The 18,445-nt window shown below is 40.5% G+C and overlaps 1 protein-coding gene and 1 long non-coding RNA gene across 3 annotated transcripts in view; one reads left to right on the top strand and one right to left on the bottom strand.

Moving 5' to 3' along the window:
• The window catches only part of CDH13 (cadherin 13), a 1,176,109-nt gene that overhangs the window by 33,824 nt on the left and 1,123,840 nt on the right, over positions 1-18,445 (bottom strand). Inside the window, exon 11 of the mRNA XM_054453276.2 lies at positions 14,445-14,587. Within this exon, the coding sequence (XP_054309251.1) occupies positions 14,445-14,587 (143 nt within the window). The remainder of the gene's footprint in view (positions 1-14,444; positions 14,588-18,445) is intronic.
• LOC134738520 (uncharacterized) overlaps positions 1-18,445 on the top strand; it is a 53,513-nt gene that overhangs the window by 10,182 nt on the left and 24,886 nt on the right. The gene's annotated exons all lie outside the window — the stretch shown is intronic.

Here is an 18,445-nt window from a genome sequence, read left to right as displayed (position 1 = left end):
TGAGCCAAGGAGCAGCAGCCAGCGATGCCTTTCCTGCCTGTGGCTGTCCCCAATGGGATTTCAGAACCCTTAGGAGAAATCGCCTGTGACAGTTTTCAGCCCACATAAGACAGGGCAACTAACATTTGACCTTTCTGGTGATTACCTGTAGGCAGGAGCGGTATTGACGCTGGGATTCGGCCAGTGCTAATTGCTACTGCCTTGCTCCACTGCCAGCACATCCCCAAAGGGATTCCATTTTATTGCATTCCCGAATGTTCTCTCTACATCTTGAGTTTTTCCTTAACTGTTATTTTTTTCTCCTTTCTTAAGAGAGGGCAGCAATTCTGTGTTCGTTGAAGTCTTTAGTAAAAGAGTTCCTGTACTCTGAAGGCACTATCTTGACCTTTTCAGAAAATCTGGACCATATAAGGCAAATGACGATATTCATCTCTAAAGATAAAATGCCTGCCAGCATTAAAGGTCACACCTTATTAATCTATAGGATTAAAGCCTTTACTCATCAAGTCATTTGGCCACAGCCAGTTTTGATGTAGCAAAACAAAAGCATTTCTGTTTTATTGAAACAACATTCTTACGTAATTTACAGCTGATTAAAATTACTTATTTTATTTTTATTTTATTTTTTAGATGGGGTCTCGCTCTGTCACCCAGGCTGGAGTGCAGTGGCGTTATTTCAGCTCACTGCAACCTCTGCCTCCCAGGCTCAAGTGATTCTCCTGCCTCAGCCTCCTGAGTAGCTGAGACTACAGGCATGCACAACCACGCCTGGCTAATTTTTGTATTTTTAGTAGAGATGGGGTTTCACCATGTTGGCCAGGCTGGTCTTGAACTACTGACCTTAAGTGATCCACCTGCCTCAGCCTCCCAAAGTGCTGGGATTAGAGTTGTGATCCACTTTGCTGCTTATAGTGCATTAAAATTATTGATAACAGTTTATAAAATCAAGCTAGCCTAAAGCTGCCTCCATAAATATGCTAAGTTCTGCCTAAAGGTTTCTCTGTACATAGTGAAATACAACCTGAATGGAGGTGTAAACAGACTGTCACCTACTCTGGTGTCAATCTCTGAGTTTGAGCCAATCAAAGGGCCAACTGTTCAAATAGTGTTCAAATAAGGCAAATGCCGAGTGTAACCAATCCAGCTGTTTCTGTGCCTCATTTCCATTTTCTGTACGTCACTTTCCTTTTTCTGTCCATAAATCTTCTTCCACTACACGCCTGCACTGGAGTCTCTCTCAGCCTACTTTGGTTTGAGAGGTTGCCCGATTCACCAATTGTTCTTTGCTCAACTGAACTCAGTGAAATCTAATTTAGCCAAGGATTTTCTTTTAACAAGTTCAAAGAAAGCACCTTGAATATTCTGTTGGTTACAACGTGTCTTTTCCTCCTCAAGTCATCTGCAACCTAGGCATTATCAATATTATTATGAAGCACGATTCTAGAAATTATCTAGACTAGCTCTGGGGCCCCAAGCAAGTAGGTCCAAAGGGCTCTTTACTTCTGTTAACCTCAGACCAGGTTTTCAGTGCTGCTCTTTTGACATCACTCCATTCTGATCTGACAGTTTGTATCCTCTAAGAGGTATCTAAAGGAAAGTTATCTTTTGGTACCATCTTATAATTGTTCTAAACTGAATACTTTGAGCTGTGTGTAGCAAGTTACGATGGTGTCACTTCTGCCCTTTGCAAAGCATGGTAGGGATTGCAGGGAACATGCTTTGCTTTGCTTTGTTCCTTATGCAGAACTCCTATCACTCACCTTTCCTGGCAGAATTGCCCCATCAGCAGACGGGGATTGCCCTTCCTTGGAATAAGATGCTGAGAGTCTGTCTAAAGGCTCAGAAAGTACTTAGAGATATGTGAATGATTACAGGACTAGGTACGTGCTCTCTCTCTGTAGCCACGCATTTTTTGTTAGGTTCTTATTGAAACATAGAAATCTTCATGTATCAAATACACAGTTTGAAGAATTTTCACAATCTGAACACACCCATGTAGTCTAGTACTACCAGATCAAGAAACCCATCCACAAGGTGATCTGCTGGCTAGGATTAATTTTGCCTGGGTTTGAGCTTTGTATAAGTGCAGTCATTTAGCATGTGTTTTCTCATTTCAGCCTTCTTTTGCTGCACGCTATGTTTGTGAGATTCACCCATGTTGTTGTGAATAGTTGCAGTTCATTCACTCATTATTATTGTATAGACTGCATTTTGTGAATGTATCACAATTTATTATTCTACTTTTGCTGGGCATGTGGATAATTTCCAACTTTGGGCTCTTATGAATAGTGGATATTCTGGCACTCGTGTTTTGGGGAACACATTTCTGTTGGATAGATAATACCTAGGCATGTAATTCCTGGATCATAGGGCGTATGTATGTTCAGCTTTAGTTGATACTTTGTTCTCAACGTGGCTATACCAATTTACACTTCTACCAGCTGTGTATGAGAGTTCCAATTATTTCACATCATTGCCAGCACTTGGTATTTTTCATCTTTTCATTTCAGCCACTTTATAGGTATGCTGCTGTATTGCACTTCATTGTATTTCCTTGATTAATTTGTGTTTTAATTTATATTTGTATAATTTAATGTATATATCTTTATTTAATTAAGTTGAGCATCTTTTCATACATTTGTTAGGATTTGTATATTTTCTGCTGTGAAGTATTTGTTTAAGTCTCTTATCTATTCTTCTTTGGGTTGCGTCTTTTGCTTACAGATTATAGGATTTCTTTTTTTTTTTTTTTTAATTGGTTTTGAGACAGGATCTCACTCTGTCCTCCATGCTGGAGTGCAGTGGTGTGACCATGGCTCACTGCAGCCTTGAACTCCTGGGCTCAAGTGATCGTCCTGCTTCAGCCTCCTGTGTAGCTGGGACCACAGGTGTGTGCCACAACACTTGGATAATTTTTTTTATTTTTTGTAAAGATAGGGTCTTGCTTTATTACCCACACTGGTCTCAAACTCCTTGGCTCAAGTGATCTGCCCACCTTGGCCTCCCAAAGTGCTGGGATTATAGGCATGAGCCACTGTACCAGGCCTGTAGCATTTCTTTTTATTATAAATATCTTCTACTCTGTAGGTTATCTTTTTACTTTCTTAACTGTGTCATTTGATGAATCAAAGCTCTTAATTTTAATGTAATCTATCATTTTTTTCTTTTGTGGTTAGTACTTTTGTATCCTAATTAGAAAAAGCTTTGCTTACACAAAGGACATATATTTTCTCATATGTTTTTCTCTAAAATACATATTTTTTTCCTTTTATATTTTGATCTGTAATATATCTAGAATTAATTGTTGTATATGGGTTAAGAGAGGGGTCAGGATGCATTTTAAAAAATACATTTATCCAATCAACTTGGCCTTATTTATTGAAAGACCATGCTTTCTCACCTGCACTGCTGTGTTGTGTTTTCCTTGTTAGAATCAGAAACTGTGTATGTGTGGATTTCTTCCTGAATTCTCTATTCTATTTCATTGGTCAGCTTTTTCCTATCTTTGTGCAAATACCATGGTTTCAATTACTATAGTTTTCTAATAGGTCTGGATATATGTATGGTAGTGTAAGTTCTACAACTTATTCTTCAAGATTGCCTTGGCTATTTTTCACTCCTTGTGTTTCCATATAAATTTTATAATCAGCATATCAATTTCTGCCCCCATCCCCATGCTGGGATTGGGACTTTGCATGGTATTGCGTTGAATCCCTCAGGTCAGTTTGAAAAGAACTGTCATTTCAATAGCATTGAGCCTTCCAATCCATGAACATGGTATAGCTCTCTATTAATGTGGGCTTAAATAGGGAGAAAAAAATTATCTTAGGCAGTCATTTGTAGTTTTCATTGTAGAGGACTTGCATATCTTTCTTTAAATTTATACCTTGCTATTTGGTGTTTTGGATGATATTGCAAAAAGTACCTTTTAGAATTTTATTTTCCATTTGTTTATTGCTGGGGTATATAAAACAATTAATTCTGTATACTGATCTTATACCTGATTACCTTTACTAAAATCAGTAATAGATGCTCTGAAAATTCTTTTAGATTATTTTAGGCATATCATTTGTGAATAAAGAGATTTCTTTGTTTTAATTCCTAAGCCTAGTATTTCTTTTGCTTGCCTTCTTGCTCTGTCTGGGACTGATGTCACAAAAAAAGTTCTTAGTATTTCACCATTGAGCAAGATATTTGCTGTAGCAGCAGCTCCTTCTGTTATTTTTTTTTAAAACCAGACTAAAAAAGTTTCCTAGTTTGCTAAACATTATTTAAAAAAAATCATAAATCAACATGAATGTTTCAAAATGCAACTCTTGAGATAATCATATCATTTTTGTGGGATTCATTAATATTTTTGTTAAGAATTTAAAAATTTATGCTCATGAGTGAGATTGGTCTGCAATTTTAATTTCTTGTAAGATCTTGTCAGGTTTTGGACAAAATCTTGTCTCATAAAAAGAGGGGTGAAGTATTTCTTCTATTTCTGCTTCTGGAAGGGTTTGTGTAAGATTGTTTTTCCTTCTTAAATATTTGGAAACATGTAGTGAAGCCATCTGGATCTGTAGTTTTCTTTGTAGAAAGATTTTCAAGAACATTTTTTTTTTTCCATAAGCATTGGGCTAGTTAAGATTTTCTTTTTAAATTTTTTCTTTTTTTTTGAGACATAGCGCAGCTGGGATTACAGGTGTGCACCACCATACCTGGCTAATTTTTGTATTTTTTAGTAGAGAAGGGGCTTTGTCATGTTGGCCAGGCTGGTCTTGAATTCCTGGCCTCAAGTGATCTTCCTGCTTCGGCCTCCAAAGTGCTGGGATTACAGGCATTAGCTACTACACCCGGCCTCTTTTTAGGTTATTTTTGATAAGTTTTAATTTTGGAGAAACTTGTCCATTACATCCAAATTGTCAAATATATTGCATAATGTTCTTCACAATATCTTTGTATCTTTTTGATGGCTATAGTCATTTTCCCTTTTTTATTCCCAATATTGGTAATTTGTGTTTCTTTTCTCTTTTCGCCCAACAGTTTCGATATGAGTTTACAATTTTATTAATCTTTTTGTAGGACAAACTTTTGGATTTGTTGATTTTCAATTTTTAAAAATTTTTTGGAGACAGAGTCTTGCTCTGTCACCCGGGCTGGAATGCAGTGGTGCGATCTTGGTTCACTGCAACCTCTGCCTCCTGGGTTCAAGTGATTGTCTTGCCTCAGGTTCCCAAGTAACTGGGATTACAGGCACATGCCACCACATCTGGTTAATCTTTGTATGTTTGGTAGAGACAGGGTTTTGCCATGTTGGCCAGGCTGGTCTTGAACTCCTGACCTCAGGTGATCCACCTGCCTCAGCCTCCCAAAGTGCTGGGATTACAGGAGTGAGCCACCATGCCCAGCCTGGATTTGTTGATTTTGTCTTGTATATTTGCTTTCTATTTTCTAGAATTTTCCTCTGAGCACTGCTTTAGTGCATCCCACAAGTTTTGACATTTCATATTTCTATTTTTGTTTTTGATTATGAGTTATTTGGAAGTGTACTGTTTTATGTTCAGTTAGGATATTTCTGGTTATATTTTGCTACTAATGTTTGGTTTAATTCCATCGTGATTGGAGGATATACTATAAATAATTGCAGTTAAAAACATTTGTTAGACTTTTCTATATGCTCTGCATGCAAACAATTTAGGTAATTTTCCTTGTGAATTTGAAAAGAATGAACTCAGTTGTTGAATTCAGAGTTCTATATATGTTAGTTGATGAAATTTGTTAATTATTTTGTTCAAATCTTTTACAGCTTTACTCCTTGTTGTTTTTTCTTGAAGCTGATATGAGAGAGGTTTTAAAGACTCCCACAATGATTGTAGATTTGTCTACTTCTCTTCTTAGTTTTCTCTGCTCTGTATATTTGGAATCTGTGCTGTCCAGTGCATACAGATTCAGGATTGTGATGTCTTTCTTTTTGATTGCTCCCTTTATCATTATGAAATGGCCTCTTTACCTCTTGTCATGTTTCTTGTTTTAAACAGGTGTGTCCAGTCTTTTGGCTTCCCTGGGCCACACTGGAAGAAGAATTGTCTTGGGCCACACATACAATACACTAACACTAACAATAGCTGAAGAGCTATAAAAAAAAGCGCCAAAAAATTTCATAATGTTTAAAGAAAGTTTACGAATTTGTGTTGGGCTACATTCAAAGCCATCCTGGGCCACATATGGCCCACAGGCTGTGGGTTGGACAAGCTTGTTTTGGAATACACTTTCATGTGTTTTCAGGAGAGACTGTATTATCAAGGTATATTTTTCTTTTATTTCCATTCTTTCTTTGTTCTTTTATTTAAAGTGTGTCTATTGTATGCAGCATCTAGTTTGCTGATTTTTAAAAATAGTCATAATATTACTTGAAATATTTAATCTGTTTACATTTTGCATTTTACTATGGTATAATTAGGTATATACTTACTGTATCACTTTGTTGTTCTATTGGGCCATCTTTTTAATGTTGTTTCCCCCTCCTTTCTTATCTTATTTTGGATTAGTCAAACATATTTTCTTCCATTAATTTGTTAGTTTTACTTTCTTTTATATTCTTTTAGTGATTACCCTAAGGGTTATACAATATAGATACTTGACTTATTAGAGTCTAATACAAAGTATTGCTTTAACTACATCTCCAACGCTCCAGAAACTGTTTTAACTACATTTATAGCCTCTCACTTTTTCTGTTATTGAGGTCATGCATTTTAGTTCTATAAATATTAACTCCTTATGTCCTTACAATTTTACTTTATTTACTTTTTTACTTTATACATATTTAACTTTCTATTTTTATTTATGTTTCTTGTGTTTCTATGCCTCTCTGGTATCATTTTCCCTCTGCCTGAAATATTCTCTTTAGTCAAAGGCATAAACCTGCTTGCAACACAATTCCATTTTTTTTTTTTGCCCCAAAAGTCTTTAATTCACCTTGATTTTGAAGGGAAAAATTTGAGAATTATAGAATTCTAGGTTGGTAGGTATCTTTAAAGTGCTCAGAGAAATGTTATTCCATTGCCTTCCACATTCCATTATTTCTACTTAGAAGTCAGCCATAAGTCACATTGTTGCTCATGTGTAGGTAAATGCCTCTTTTATTCTCAGGCTATTTTTAACATTTTCTCTTTGATACTGTTTTTCATCAGTTTGATTTTAGCATCCTGAGGTGTGTTTTTCTTCAAATTTATCCAGCTTGTGGTTTGCTAAACTTTTTGAATTAATAGAGAGAATGTCTTTCATCAGTTTTGGAAAATTCCTGGACATTATGTCTTCAAATATTTTTTTTCTGCTCCATTATCGCTCTCCTATCCTTCTGTAACTCCAATTCCACACACTAGTCTTTTGGCAGATTTTTTCCCATTCTTTATCCTCATTGTGCTTCCCTTGTGGTGTTTGCTATAGATTCATATTCCAGGTTAAAAATCATGTGTTCTGCTGTTAAGTCTACTTAGTGAGTTTTTAATATGATGATATGTATTTCAGTTCCAGAATATCTATCTGATTCCTTCTTAAAGATTTCAAGCCTCTTGTGTAATTCTCTCTGCTTGAATCTATCTTTTATTCTGTCTCCTTGAACATACTAATATTTATTTTAATGTTCTTGTGTGCTAATTCAAATATCTGGATCCTCTGTAGTCTGATTTTTCTCTTGATCATCACTTACACATTCTTGCTTCTTTACAGGTCAAGTAATTTTTATAAAATTGTAAATTGGGCATTATTAAAAAAAGATTGGAGAGGCTCCAGAGGACATATTCTGCTATGTTTTTCCCTGTCTTGTACTAGTCAGATAGGATGATGTATTAGTCCATTTTCATGCTGCTGATAAAGATCTACTGGAGACTGGGCAATTTAAAAAAGAAAGAGGTTTAATTGAATGTACAGTTTCACATGGCTGGGGAAACCTCACAATCATGGTGGAAGGCAAGCAGGAGCAAGTCCCATCTTACAGGGATGGCAGCAGGCAAAGAGAGAATGAGGAAGACACAAAAGTGGAAACCCCTGATAAAACCATCAGATTTCGTGAGACTTATTCACTACCATGAGAACAGTATGGGGGAAACTGCCCCCATGATTCAATTATCTCCTACTGGGTCCCTCCCACAACATATGGGAATTATGGGAGTACAATTCAAGATGAGATTTGGGTGGGGACATAGAGCCAAACTGTATCAGATGGAGACTTGCTTCATCAACTTAGTAAGGGCTTGAAAAGGGTCAGGCTGCGCTGCAAGTTGAACAAGACTGAGTCAACTTCTGGCTTACCCCTGTTGCTGGGCATGGCCCTACTGGGATTTTGAATGAAAGTCTAGAGTATCTCAGCCTGAAAGGCTCCAGGAAATCCAATTCTTCTCTTCAGTGGTTACCATCCTAACTCTCCAGCCATCCCACCCCCCATCCTTTAACCCCTTGTACCTTCAAAATCTGGCAAATATCTTAAATGAGAGAATGGCTATGTATTTGAGGAGAGCTTGCTTCCTTTGGTAGGTCTCTGTTTTCTGTGAGACCCAAGGAGATTTCACTCTGTCCTTTAGGGCATTTGTCCGCAGAGGAAAAGCAGCCCCTCAAGTTTCCAGTTTGTCACAAAAGCTCCCTGTGATTCTGACACTCATTTCTAATTTCTTTCCCTCCATCTTAGGCTCTCTGCATGGGCCAAGCCTGACTCTCACCTAGAATCAGAAAATGCACCCAGAGGAAAAAAAGGTTTTCTTTTTGAAATGATTTTTCCCTCTTTGGTATTTTAGTTTATCTGGGTGTCACTGCTTCTGCAGTTCCCTGATTCCTTTACAATTAAGATTTTTTATATTATCTGATTTTTATAATTTATCTAGATTTTTCTAGTTTTACAGTGGGGATACTTCTGTACTATATCCTACATGGAAGTTCCTGAAGCCATATATTTTATCAACATGTTTTGGCATAAATTCCCGAGTTATTCTTTGTTTGGAGAAATCAATTTATTTTTGGTTTAGCTTTCCTAGTGTTATATGCCAAAAATCCTTATGCTCTCATTCCATCAAATAAATCAAATTTCTATAAAACTAATAAAAACAAATGCTCACTTTGGATAAAGTTGAGAGATGAGTTAGCACTATTTACTTTTTTTTTTTTTTTTTTTTCTGACATGGGGTCTCATTCTGTTGCCCAGGCTAGAGTGCAGTGGTGTGATCTTGGCTCACTGCAGCCTTGACCTCCCTGGGCTCAGGTGATCCTCCTTCCTCAGCCTCCTGAGTAGCTGGGACTACAAGGTATGTGCCACTGTGCGTGACTAATTTTTGTATACTTTTTGGGGATGGAGTTTTGCCATGTTGCCCAGGATGGTTGTGAACTCCTAGACTCAGGCAACCTGCCAACCTCAGCCTCCCAAAGTGCTAGGATTACAGATGTAAGCCACCGTGCTTGGCCTACTAACTTTGATCTAATAGATAGTGTTGACTTTTCCTGGTTAAACATAATACCTAGAGGTAAGTTTTTGGTGAGGCAAAAAGGAGCTTTTAAACAAAAGTTGCTCTGATTTATAAAGGCTTTTTAATTTATGTTCTTTTTGCTGTAAGTCCTTTGGGTCTTGTTCAAGATTATTATTCCTAGCGATGGTTTTGTATATTAATGCCAACCTGGTTTCTATTTACCATTACATCTTTGGGGACATTTTAGCTCTCTGGACACGTCTGTGGCACCAGATTTTAAATTTCCTTGTCTGATATTAGTGTTAACAGAGTTAGACAACAAGTAGATTTCAAACTGTATATTTCTTGGGGCATGGAAAGATCATCCCTGGCTCTACTCTTTCCTTTCTGAAACCCCCACCGGGGTGGGGTTAATATGTAGTGAACATTTACTACGGCTTTTGATGGAGAATCTAGAGGGTACAGCACTTCACTCATTTCTCACAACAACGTTATAAGTAGGAATTATCTTCTTCATTTTGTATACATAGAAAACGAGACTCACAGTCTATAAGAAGCTTTCACAGTTACACAGCCAGACAGTTCATACAGGTGTATGCTGAATATTGAGAAAACATATGAGACTCAATGAGTCTCAAAGATGAGAAACAGCTGTAAGGTATCATTAGGTCCTGACTACATTGTAAATTATTTCTTCAAAATCAGATAGCTAGTAAGTGGTATGGCAGAAGTTTAGACCAGATTGCTGCTTCCACACAGAAATTTTAAAGACTGTTAAAAATGCAAGAAACTAAAGGTAGAAAAATGCTATCCTAATGATACAACTTTTAGAAAGTCAACTAAATTCGATGTCTGTTTCCTAATCTGCAAATTTTGGTTTCATTCTTCTTAATATTCGGGACAAGGTATATAGGCACACAGTGTCACTTAATTGATTACTGCATACCTGTAAAGAGGGCTCTCACTTCTGGTAACAATTCAAGTATACTGCATTTCTAGTTTCTTTGGATTTATAATTGCACAAAAAATTTCACAAAGAAATGCCAGCCACACTATACTATATTTCATCCATGCTTCATGACATTCTTTGCTGAGAAATTTCTCTACAGATACAGATACTTCTACATAGTACAGAACCCTGCCATTGTTACTTTAGCTGATCAATAATGGATACTTTTCATTTCACACAGCATTTTAAACATTCTTGGCTTATTTTCATCCCTGATTATGTACTTAGTACTCTGTCTAGACCTCTTCCTTCTGGAAAGCTTTTCTGTTCTGATAAGTCCCATCTCTTTTGCATGGGCAACTCCCTAATCAAAATCTCTCCTTATTCCATTTCTATCTTGCCAGCTTCTTCTGGGACATAATCTCAACACCCACCCTCCGAAAACAGGAAGGACCAATCCTCTGAAACTCATCCCCTGTTTAGATTGATGAAATAATCACTCCTGATTTCTGGACCAGAAACCTGAATACTGCATTTCTCTAGCTCACGTTCAGTATAAGCTCTTGACAAAGATTTGTTTCTTCCTTTCAGATGTTATCTAGGTTCTTCCTCTCTGGTCCATTTATGTTATGCTTGCGCAGACTCTGACCGCATCAACTAAGATACCTGCTATGGTTTCTAACACATTTCCCCACTGCAGGCTGACTTTTCCCCAACTAACCTCACTACCTTGGCTTGGTCCTCTCTCTTCTCTTACCTGTATTTCTGCCGCAGCTGCCTAATGCCTCCCTCCTCACATCTTGCCATCACCGCATTGATTTTGTATGCTGCTATAGGATGTATCTTTCTTTTTTGTGGAAGGGAGGTATATTTTTTTTTTAGCAGAGATGGGGTTTTGCCATGTTGGCCAGGCTGGTCTTGAACTCCTGGCCTCAAGCGATCTGCCCACCTCAGCCTCCCACAGTGCTGAGATTGCAGGCATGAGCTACCGTGCCTGTGTATCTTTGTAAAACACAATGTTTATTCTGGGGGCAAGTGAGTGACATTTTCAAGGCCAAAGTCCTTGGCATAGCGTGTGGAGCATTTCATGATTGATTTCATGACTTATTCTATAGGCATGTGAGTGCCTGCTCTAAGTCAGGCACCATGGTAGGTGCTGGGCATTCAGCACAAGACCCAGTTCCAACCTTAGAACAGTCTGGTATCCACATGCTTCTCTGCCCTTATCTTTGCACACAAAGAACCTGCCATGCTAGCTTCCACTAATGCTGACCAACTTCCCAACTTCTCACATATTTATTCTACTAGAATGCCTTACCTTTAAAAAAAAAATAGTTAAGTTAAGCACTTGCTACAAGCAAGGTACTGTTCCAAATGCTTTGTAGGTAATGACTCCTTTAAATCTTGCATTACTTTGCTAGAGTTGCCATAACAAAGTGCCACAAAGGAGTGGCTTACACAACAGAAATCTATTGTCTTACAGTTCTGGAGGCCTGAAGTCCAAGACTGAGGCATCTGCAGGTTTGGTCCCTGCTGAGGGATGTGAGGAAGGCTCTCCTCCCAGCATCTCCCCCAGCTGCTGGAAGTTTGCAGGGAATCTTTGGAACTCCTTGACTTGCAGAAACATCACCCTGATCTCTGCCTTCATTTTATGTGGTGTTCTCCCTGTGTGCATGCCTGTCTTCAAATTCCCCCTTTGATGAAGATATCTATCATATTGGATCAGGGCCCACCTTACTCCAGCATGACCTCATCTTAACTAGTCACATCCGCAACAAGCCTGCTTCCTCATAAGGAACATGCTATGGAACCAGGGATTAGGACCCCAATACATCAACATTGAGAGGACACAGTTCAGTCATAAAAATTGTTAAAGTAAATTAAAATGGAAATTAGGCCTGAAGAACCACTGGGCAGAAAAAGCCAGTTAGGTTTCATAAGTCACCTTAACCTTGCTTGATTTTCAAACATAAGCAAAACTGAACATGAGCTATTTCTTTCTTTTTTTTTTGAGATGGAGTCTCACTCTGTCACCCTGGCTGGAGTACAGTGGCACAATCTCGGCTCACTGCAACCTCTGCCTCCTAGGTTCAAGAGATTCTCCTGCCTCAGCCTCCCGAGTAGCTGGGACTACATGTGTGTGCCACCATGCCCAGCTAATTTTTGTATTTTTAGTAGAAATGAGGTTTCACCATATTGGCCAAGCTGGTCTCAAACTCCTGACCTTGTAATCCACCCACCTCAGCCTCCCAAAGTTCTGGGACTACAGGAATGAGCCACCACACCCGGCCAACATGAGCTATTTCTTATAAATGACTATATTAAAGAAAAATGAAACTTAAGGCTAACCAATCAGAAGCTGCCAACTAACTCTTAACACCAGAACTAGCATGCCCTACCTCTAATCAACATATCCTTCATTACGCAGGTGAGATGTCCCCTCTCTCAGGCAGCTCTCCATGACTACCCCCCAGGCTGGACAGGGGCTTCTCTGGGCTTAGCTCCATCAGAACAGTTAGGACACTCTACTGTGATCTTCTGTGTACTTGACTAACCTTCCAAATAACTCATGAGCCCTCTGAACACAAGGACCATGTATTATTCATCCATGAGTCTCCAGGACCAAGCACAAGATCTGGTCCAGCTCTCAGTTGCTGAACATCGTCTACCTGATATTTCATCGTGTCAGTTTCCTCCTCAAGAAGTTTCAGGGTCTCCTGGTTCCCTGTTCTATCAAAAGAATCATCTAGCTTTGAAGATGTGACTTTTCCACATACATCCAAATAGTTTCCTATATATGCACTTATAGCAGACACAACAGTTATTTGTTCCTTTTCTTACCTCCCGTGCTGTGCCCCCTTCTAGCTTTGATTCGTCTGCCTTGGATTTCTGGGTAATGCCACTCATCCAAATCCTACCCGTCTTTCAAGGCTAACCTCAAGGCTCGCCTTTATTGTGAAGCACTCTCTACTTATTGCATGTCACATGGATTGCTCACTTCTTAGACTTGTCTCCTAATGGTTTGTGTGAGTAGCTGGCATATGAGGACCAGGACTGAGAACTCTTAGTTCACCCTTGTTGAGTATAACAATGGGCAGCTATAAATATTCATCTTGATATGGAAGGACTCAAAACTGAGTCTTTAGCCATAAACAGCTGGCTTTTAGGAATAATAGGGAGAACAAAACTTCTTGTGTGATTGACACAATACACATTGCAGCTTAACATGTCCTCAAACCAACTGGAATCCCCTCATCTCAGTTAATGGCAAATCCTGTCAGCTCTGCATTCAAAGTATATAGGACCTCTCTTTTTCTCATCCCCTCCTAGTCTCTGGTCCAGGCCACCATCTTGCATAGATTACCATGCACTCTCCTAAGAGGTTGCCCTCCTTCTGCCCTTGTGCCCTACAGTCTGATCTCAAAGGAGCAGAGAACAATCATGGCACTTTGAACTTTGCCTCCTTTCTGCATGTCAGCTCCATGAGGACAGCTTTCATTTTGTTTACTGCTGCGCCCCCAGCATCTAATCAGGGGCTGGCATATGGATAGTGCATTACCATCTTTTGAACGAACAGCAATTGCTTTGTGGTTGTGCAGCTGCTAACTGAGTGTACCTGATGCCTTTCCTTGGCAGCGCATCATAATAGGATAAAAGCTACAAGAACAATTCAATGGTCAGGGTCAGTGATGTCCTCTGGGACTTACTTTCAACTTGTATTAAGTCCAAGAGCCTCTTTGCAAATGAGAGCGTGACACCAAGACAAAGCACATCAGCGTGGCTTTCTAACCTCCACGCCTGCCCAAGATGGGACAGGGTGAGTTCACTGCTCTGACCTCTCACCAGACATTACTCACTTTCCAAAAAGATCCGAGGATTCTGGGACTTGGAGATATTACTGAACTCAACATGTGTATATTTAAACATTTACTTTGCTGTTCCCACACACTTACATTCTTCCCAAGAACACCCCTGGGTGTATCAGAAGAAATTTTAAAATGTAAAAGTATATTTGTAGCAGAAAAGTATACCCTTGATGGTCTTTGTCAAGTACTCACCACTGTCAATTGCCAGGAAGAGAGCAGTGTACACGCTGTTGTCGACAAATGGGGACTCACGGTCCAGCACAGCTGTGGTGTCAACAGTTCCATTGATGGGGTTAATATTCAGCCAACCTGCTGGGTCCTTGTAAACAGAATACCTGAAAAAAATCCCCACAGTGTCAGACTCTGCATTCAAAGTAGATTCAAGAAACATTTACAGAGTGCAGGGCATGAGCTCCTATGCTAGGTGCTGGATCCTAGGTAACAAAAATCCAAAACCATCATTTCTGTTACAGTTGCTCATTCACAAAGTCAAGAGGACACTGACTCTGGGTCTGCTTAGTGTTAAGCACTCTGCATGTGTGCCTCCTTCATTCCTCTTGACACTCCGAGGAGGAAGATGTTCTTGCCATCTGCCCAGCTCTCACAGAGGCAAAGCAGAATTCACAGCCCAAATCCTGAGTCCACGTCCAGTCTTGTTTCTTTCACACCTGAGATGTATCTTGTGTGTGGACTAGTGGGAGAAGTGCTGTTGTGAAGGTACAAGCAGGGCACATCAATGCTTGGAGGAAGAACTCACTACCTCTGATCCAGGGCAATTATTGGGCACCTCACAGAGAATGCAGCATCCAAACCAAGACAGGAGGAATAGATAAGATGTCATCAGAGAGTGAGAGGACAGACAAACCAGGAAGGGAGAACATGAGTTAACAAATTGTATTAGTCTGTCTTCACACTGCTTATAAAGACATACTCAAGACTGAGTGATTTACAAAAGAAAGAGTTTTAATAGACTCACAGTTCCATGTGGCTGAGGAGGCCTCACAATCATGGTGGAAGGTGAAAGGCACGTCTTACATGGTGGCAGACGAGAGAGAACGAAACCAAGCAAAATGGGTGTCCCCTTATAAAACCATCATATCTCATAGGACTTATTCACTATCACAAGAACAGCATGGGAAAGACCTGCCCCTATGATTCGATTACCTCCCACAGGGTCCCTCCCATAATATGTGGGAATTTGAGATGAGATTTGGGTGGGGACACAGCCAAACTATTACAGATAGAACAGAGACATTCATTAGGATGTAGGTTACAGGAGGGCAAGAAATTTGTTCACTGCTGTGACACCAGCTGCTTGAACACTGCTTAGCCCATATGCGACACTCAATAAATATTTGTCGAATAAATGGATATTTAGGGACTAGAAAGTAGAGGGTTGTGTTTGAAACAGTTTCTTCAAGGGAACTAAAAGTTAATGAGTTTTGAGAAACAGATTAGACAAGATTATAGAGAAGCTGAACTACTGTTTTAAGAGGTTTTGACTTTGGATAATGGGAAATCATCCAAGATTTTAAAATGTTACTTGTTTTGAGGTTGCTCTTTTGAGATTTAAACAATATAGATGCATGGAGTAAGAAATAATAGTCTTATCTATCAGGGAGACTCAACTGGGCATGACTCAGCTTTCTTTGAATTGGGTGGCTTGGATAATGTGCCACTTGCAGACCTAAGCCAGAAAGATGCTGTTGGCACTTTGCTGCCATTTCCTACCGATCTTTGAAGTATATCCTCATGAAGAGACATGGGAGTCTTTACATTGGTAAAGATATATGAAGTTGATTTTCTCTGCCTTGTATGGACAGGTTTGGGTCTAAGGATGTTTAAAACCTGATTTAACCAACAGGATTGAAAATCTCCAACTGAAGTGCTTGGAGCAAATTACCCCTGAGTCTTCACGGGAAAAAGATACCTACCTCCTAATCCTGGAACTTGGGAATGTTACCTTATAGAGCAAAGACTTTGCAGAGCTGAGTTAAGGTTTTTGAGATGAGATTATTTTGGGTTATCTTGGGGGTGTTTGGGGGTTGCTAAATGCAATCACAAGTGTCCTCAGGGGGAGGCAGAGGAGATTTGAGACACAGAAAAGGAGAAGACCACATGACCATGGAGACAGAGATTGGAGTGATGCGGCCACAAACCAAGGAATGCTGCAGCCACCAGAAGTGGGGAGTGGCAGGAAGGATCCTCCCCTAGACCTGTAGATGGAGTGTGGCCCTGCCAACACCTTGGTTTTGACTCAGTTAGACTGATTTTGGACTTCTGGCCTCCAGAACTGTGGGAGAATAAATTTCTAGCCTCCATGTTTGCAATACTTTGTTACCATGGCATTACTAATTTATTATAGTAGGTATACCATCCGCACTTACAGATGAGGACTCTGAGGCACAAACCAACAGCTACGCAAGTCGTAGAGTCAGGACATGGGCCCAGGTGGTCTGACCTTGGAGCGGCAACCCTGAACCCACACTCAAAACTGCTGCTCCCCAGCTAACTTAGTGACTCAGGGTGGGTAGTCAGCAGGTATGTTTCATCTGAAGGATCTTACCTCGAAGAATTACCTGAATTCTGAGAAAAGGTGGCCTCTGAGGATAGAGTTAGGTTGAATTGAAGTGCGGTGGGTGGGATTATTCAGATGTAGGTGGAAGCAAGGGGGATGCCTCCTGTGTGGCCAAGGAGAAGAAGAACTGCCCTTGTCCATGACTTAAAGGTCATCTTGGGGGCTGCAATGGGATTGTTACCTGGGGGAGGCTGTGGTCACTGAAGAAGGGATGTTCAACTTGGGTTGTTGAGAACGGGAGCCAGGGAATAAGAAATTGCTGGCTGACAAAGGGAATGGGCATCTATGCAGTCACCACAAGCCTCATGGCGACCCAGGACAGACAGCAATTCGCCTACCACCCTCGCCTGGCCACCATCAGGAGCCCCTCCGAGTGTTCCTAGCCTCTCCTGGAGTCTCAGAACCAATCATCTGGAGGTCTTTGGGCTTCCAGTAGGCATTGACAGATGCTCTGATGCAGTGCTGTTTTAAATTTAATTCACACAGAGGCAGTCTGGGTTGGTATCAATTCTTTTTGTGTTGGGGTCATGTGAACTGACCTGAGAATCAAATCAAGTTTTTGTCTTGCAAAGTGGATGTACCAGACCCCCCAACTGCAGAAGGACGCCAGGAGAGGCTCCTGCTGATGCTTCCTGGAAGGCGTCTGGCCTGTTCTTTCCTAAAACAGCCTCGGGGTGCAGCCTCCATTTAATATTAATAGTAACACAGCTGCTGCAGCATCGAGCCTTACATTGAGCCGGCTGGACAGCGCTCCAGGAGCTTCCAGCATCTACGCCTTTAGCCCTCACACCAGCCCTGGGAGGTTGATAATATTATTCCTCCCCTTTTACAGATGAGGAACTGAGAGGCCTAGAGATATGTGAACTTTGCCAAGATCATTGGCTAATATGGGGCATGGCTGGGATTTGCAGGCTGGATCTCTGGTGCCAAGGCCTGCTGTCACCCTCTGCTGCTTCCGCCCAGCCATTCACATCGCTAGCATCACATGAGCATTAGAGTCATGGACTCTGGAGAGGAAAGGACCTGGGTTCTAACAGTGAGCTTGGCAATCTACTTCTCTGTGTTTCTGCTTCCTCCTCTGTGACTTGGGGACAGTCCCAGTGGTGTTGTGGGGGTAGCTGTGAGGGCAAACTGAAGCTGACACAAAGGGCTTGGTCTTGTGCAGGGCACCCTCGGGGGAGCCATTGCAGAGTCAGGCTATGGGTGTGTTAATGGTTCACTGGGGTCACGGCCCTGTGTGTCCTCCCTGATGTGACTCACACTGTCCTCCGGAATGTTTCAGAAACATCCGACTCAGCAGAGCCTCGGGGAACAATGTTTTGAAGCTGCAACTGTGACAGGGGACAGATGGGGAGAACGGATAAGGCCAACGCAGGGCTTCCACACGCCCTTGCTGCTGCAATGATCCTTTCACTATTTTGTGAAAACAGAAGTGATGAATTACTCATGAGAATGAACTGCTTTAAAAACACCAGGCTTTCATTTAAAGTCATTTATGCTTCCACCTGGCAAACTTCTGTTTCAAGACCCCACTCATACATCTCCTCTCGTTCACCCGGTGTGACTTTCCCAGTAGAATTAATCACCCTTACTAGGTCTGTGTGAGGCACATGCA

The sequence above is a fragment of the Pongo pygmaeus genome, chromosome 18, assembly GCF_028885625.2.
Source record: "Pongo pygmaeus isolate AG05252 chromosome 18, NHGRI_mPonPyg2-v2.0_pri, whole genome shotgun sequence".
Taxonomy (NCBI): domain Eukaryota; kingdom Metazoa; phylum Chordata; class Mammalia; order Primates; family Hominidae; genus Pongo; species Pongo pygmaeus.
The sequence above is the reverse complement of the archived record's forward strand: the minus strand, read 5'-3'. Positions and strand labels throughout refer to the sequence as shown.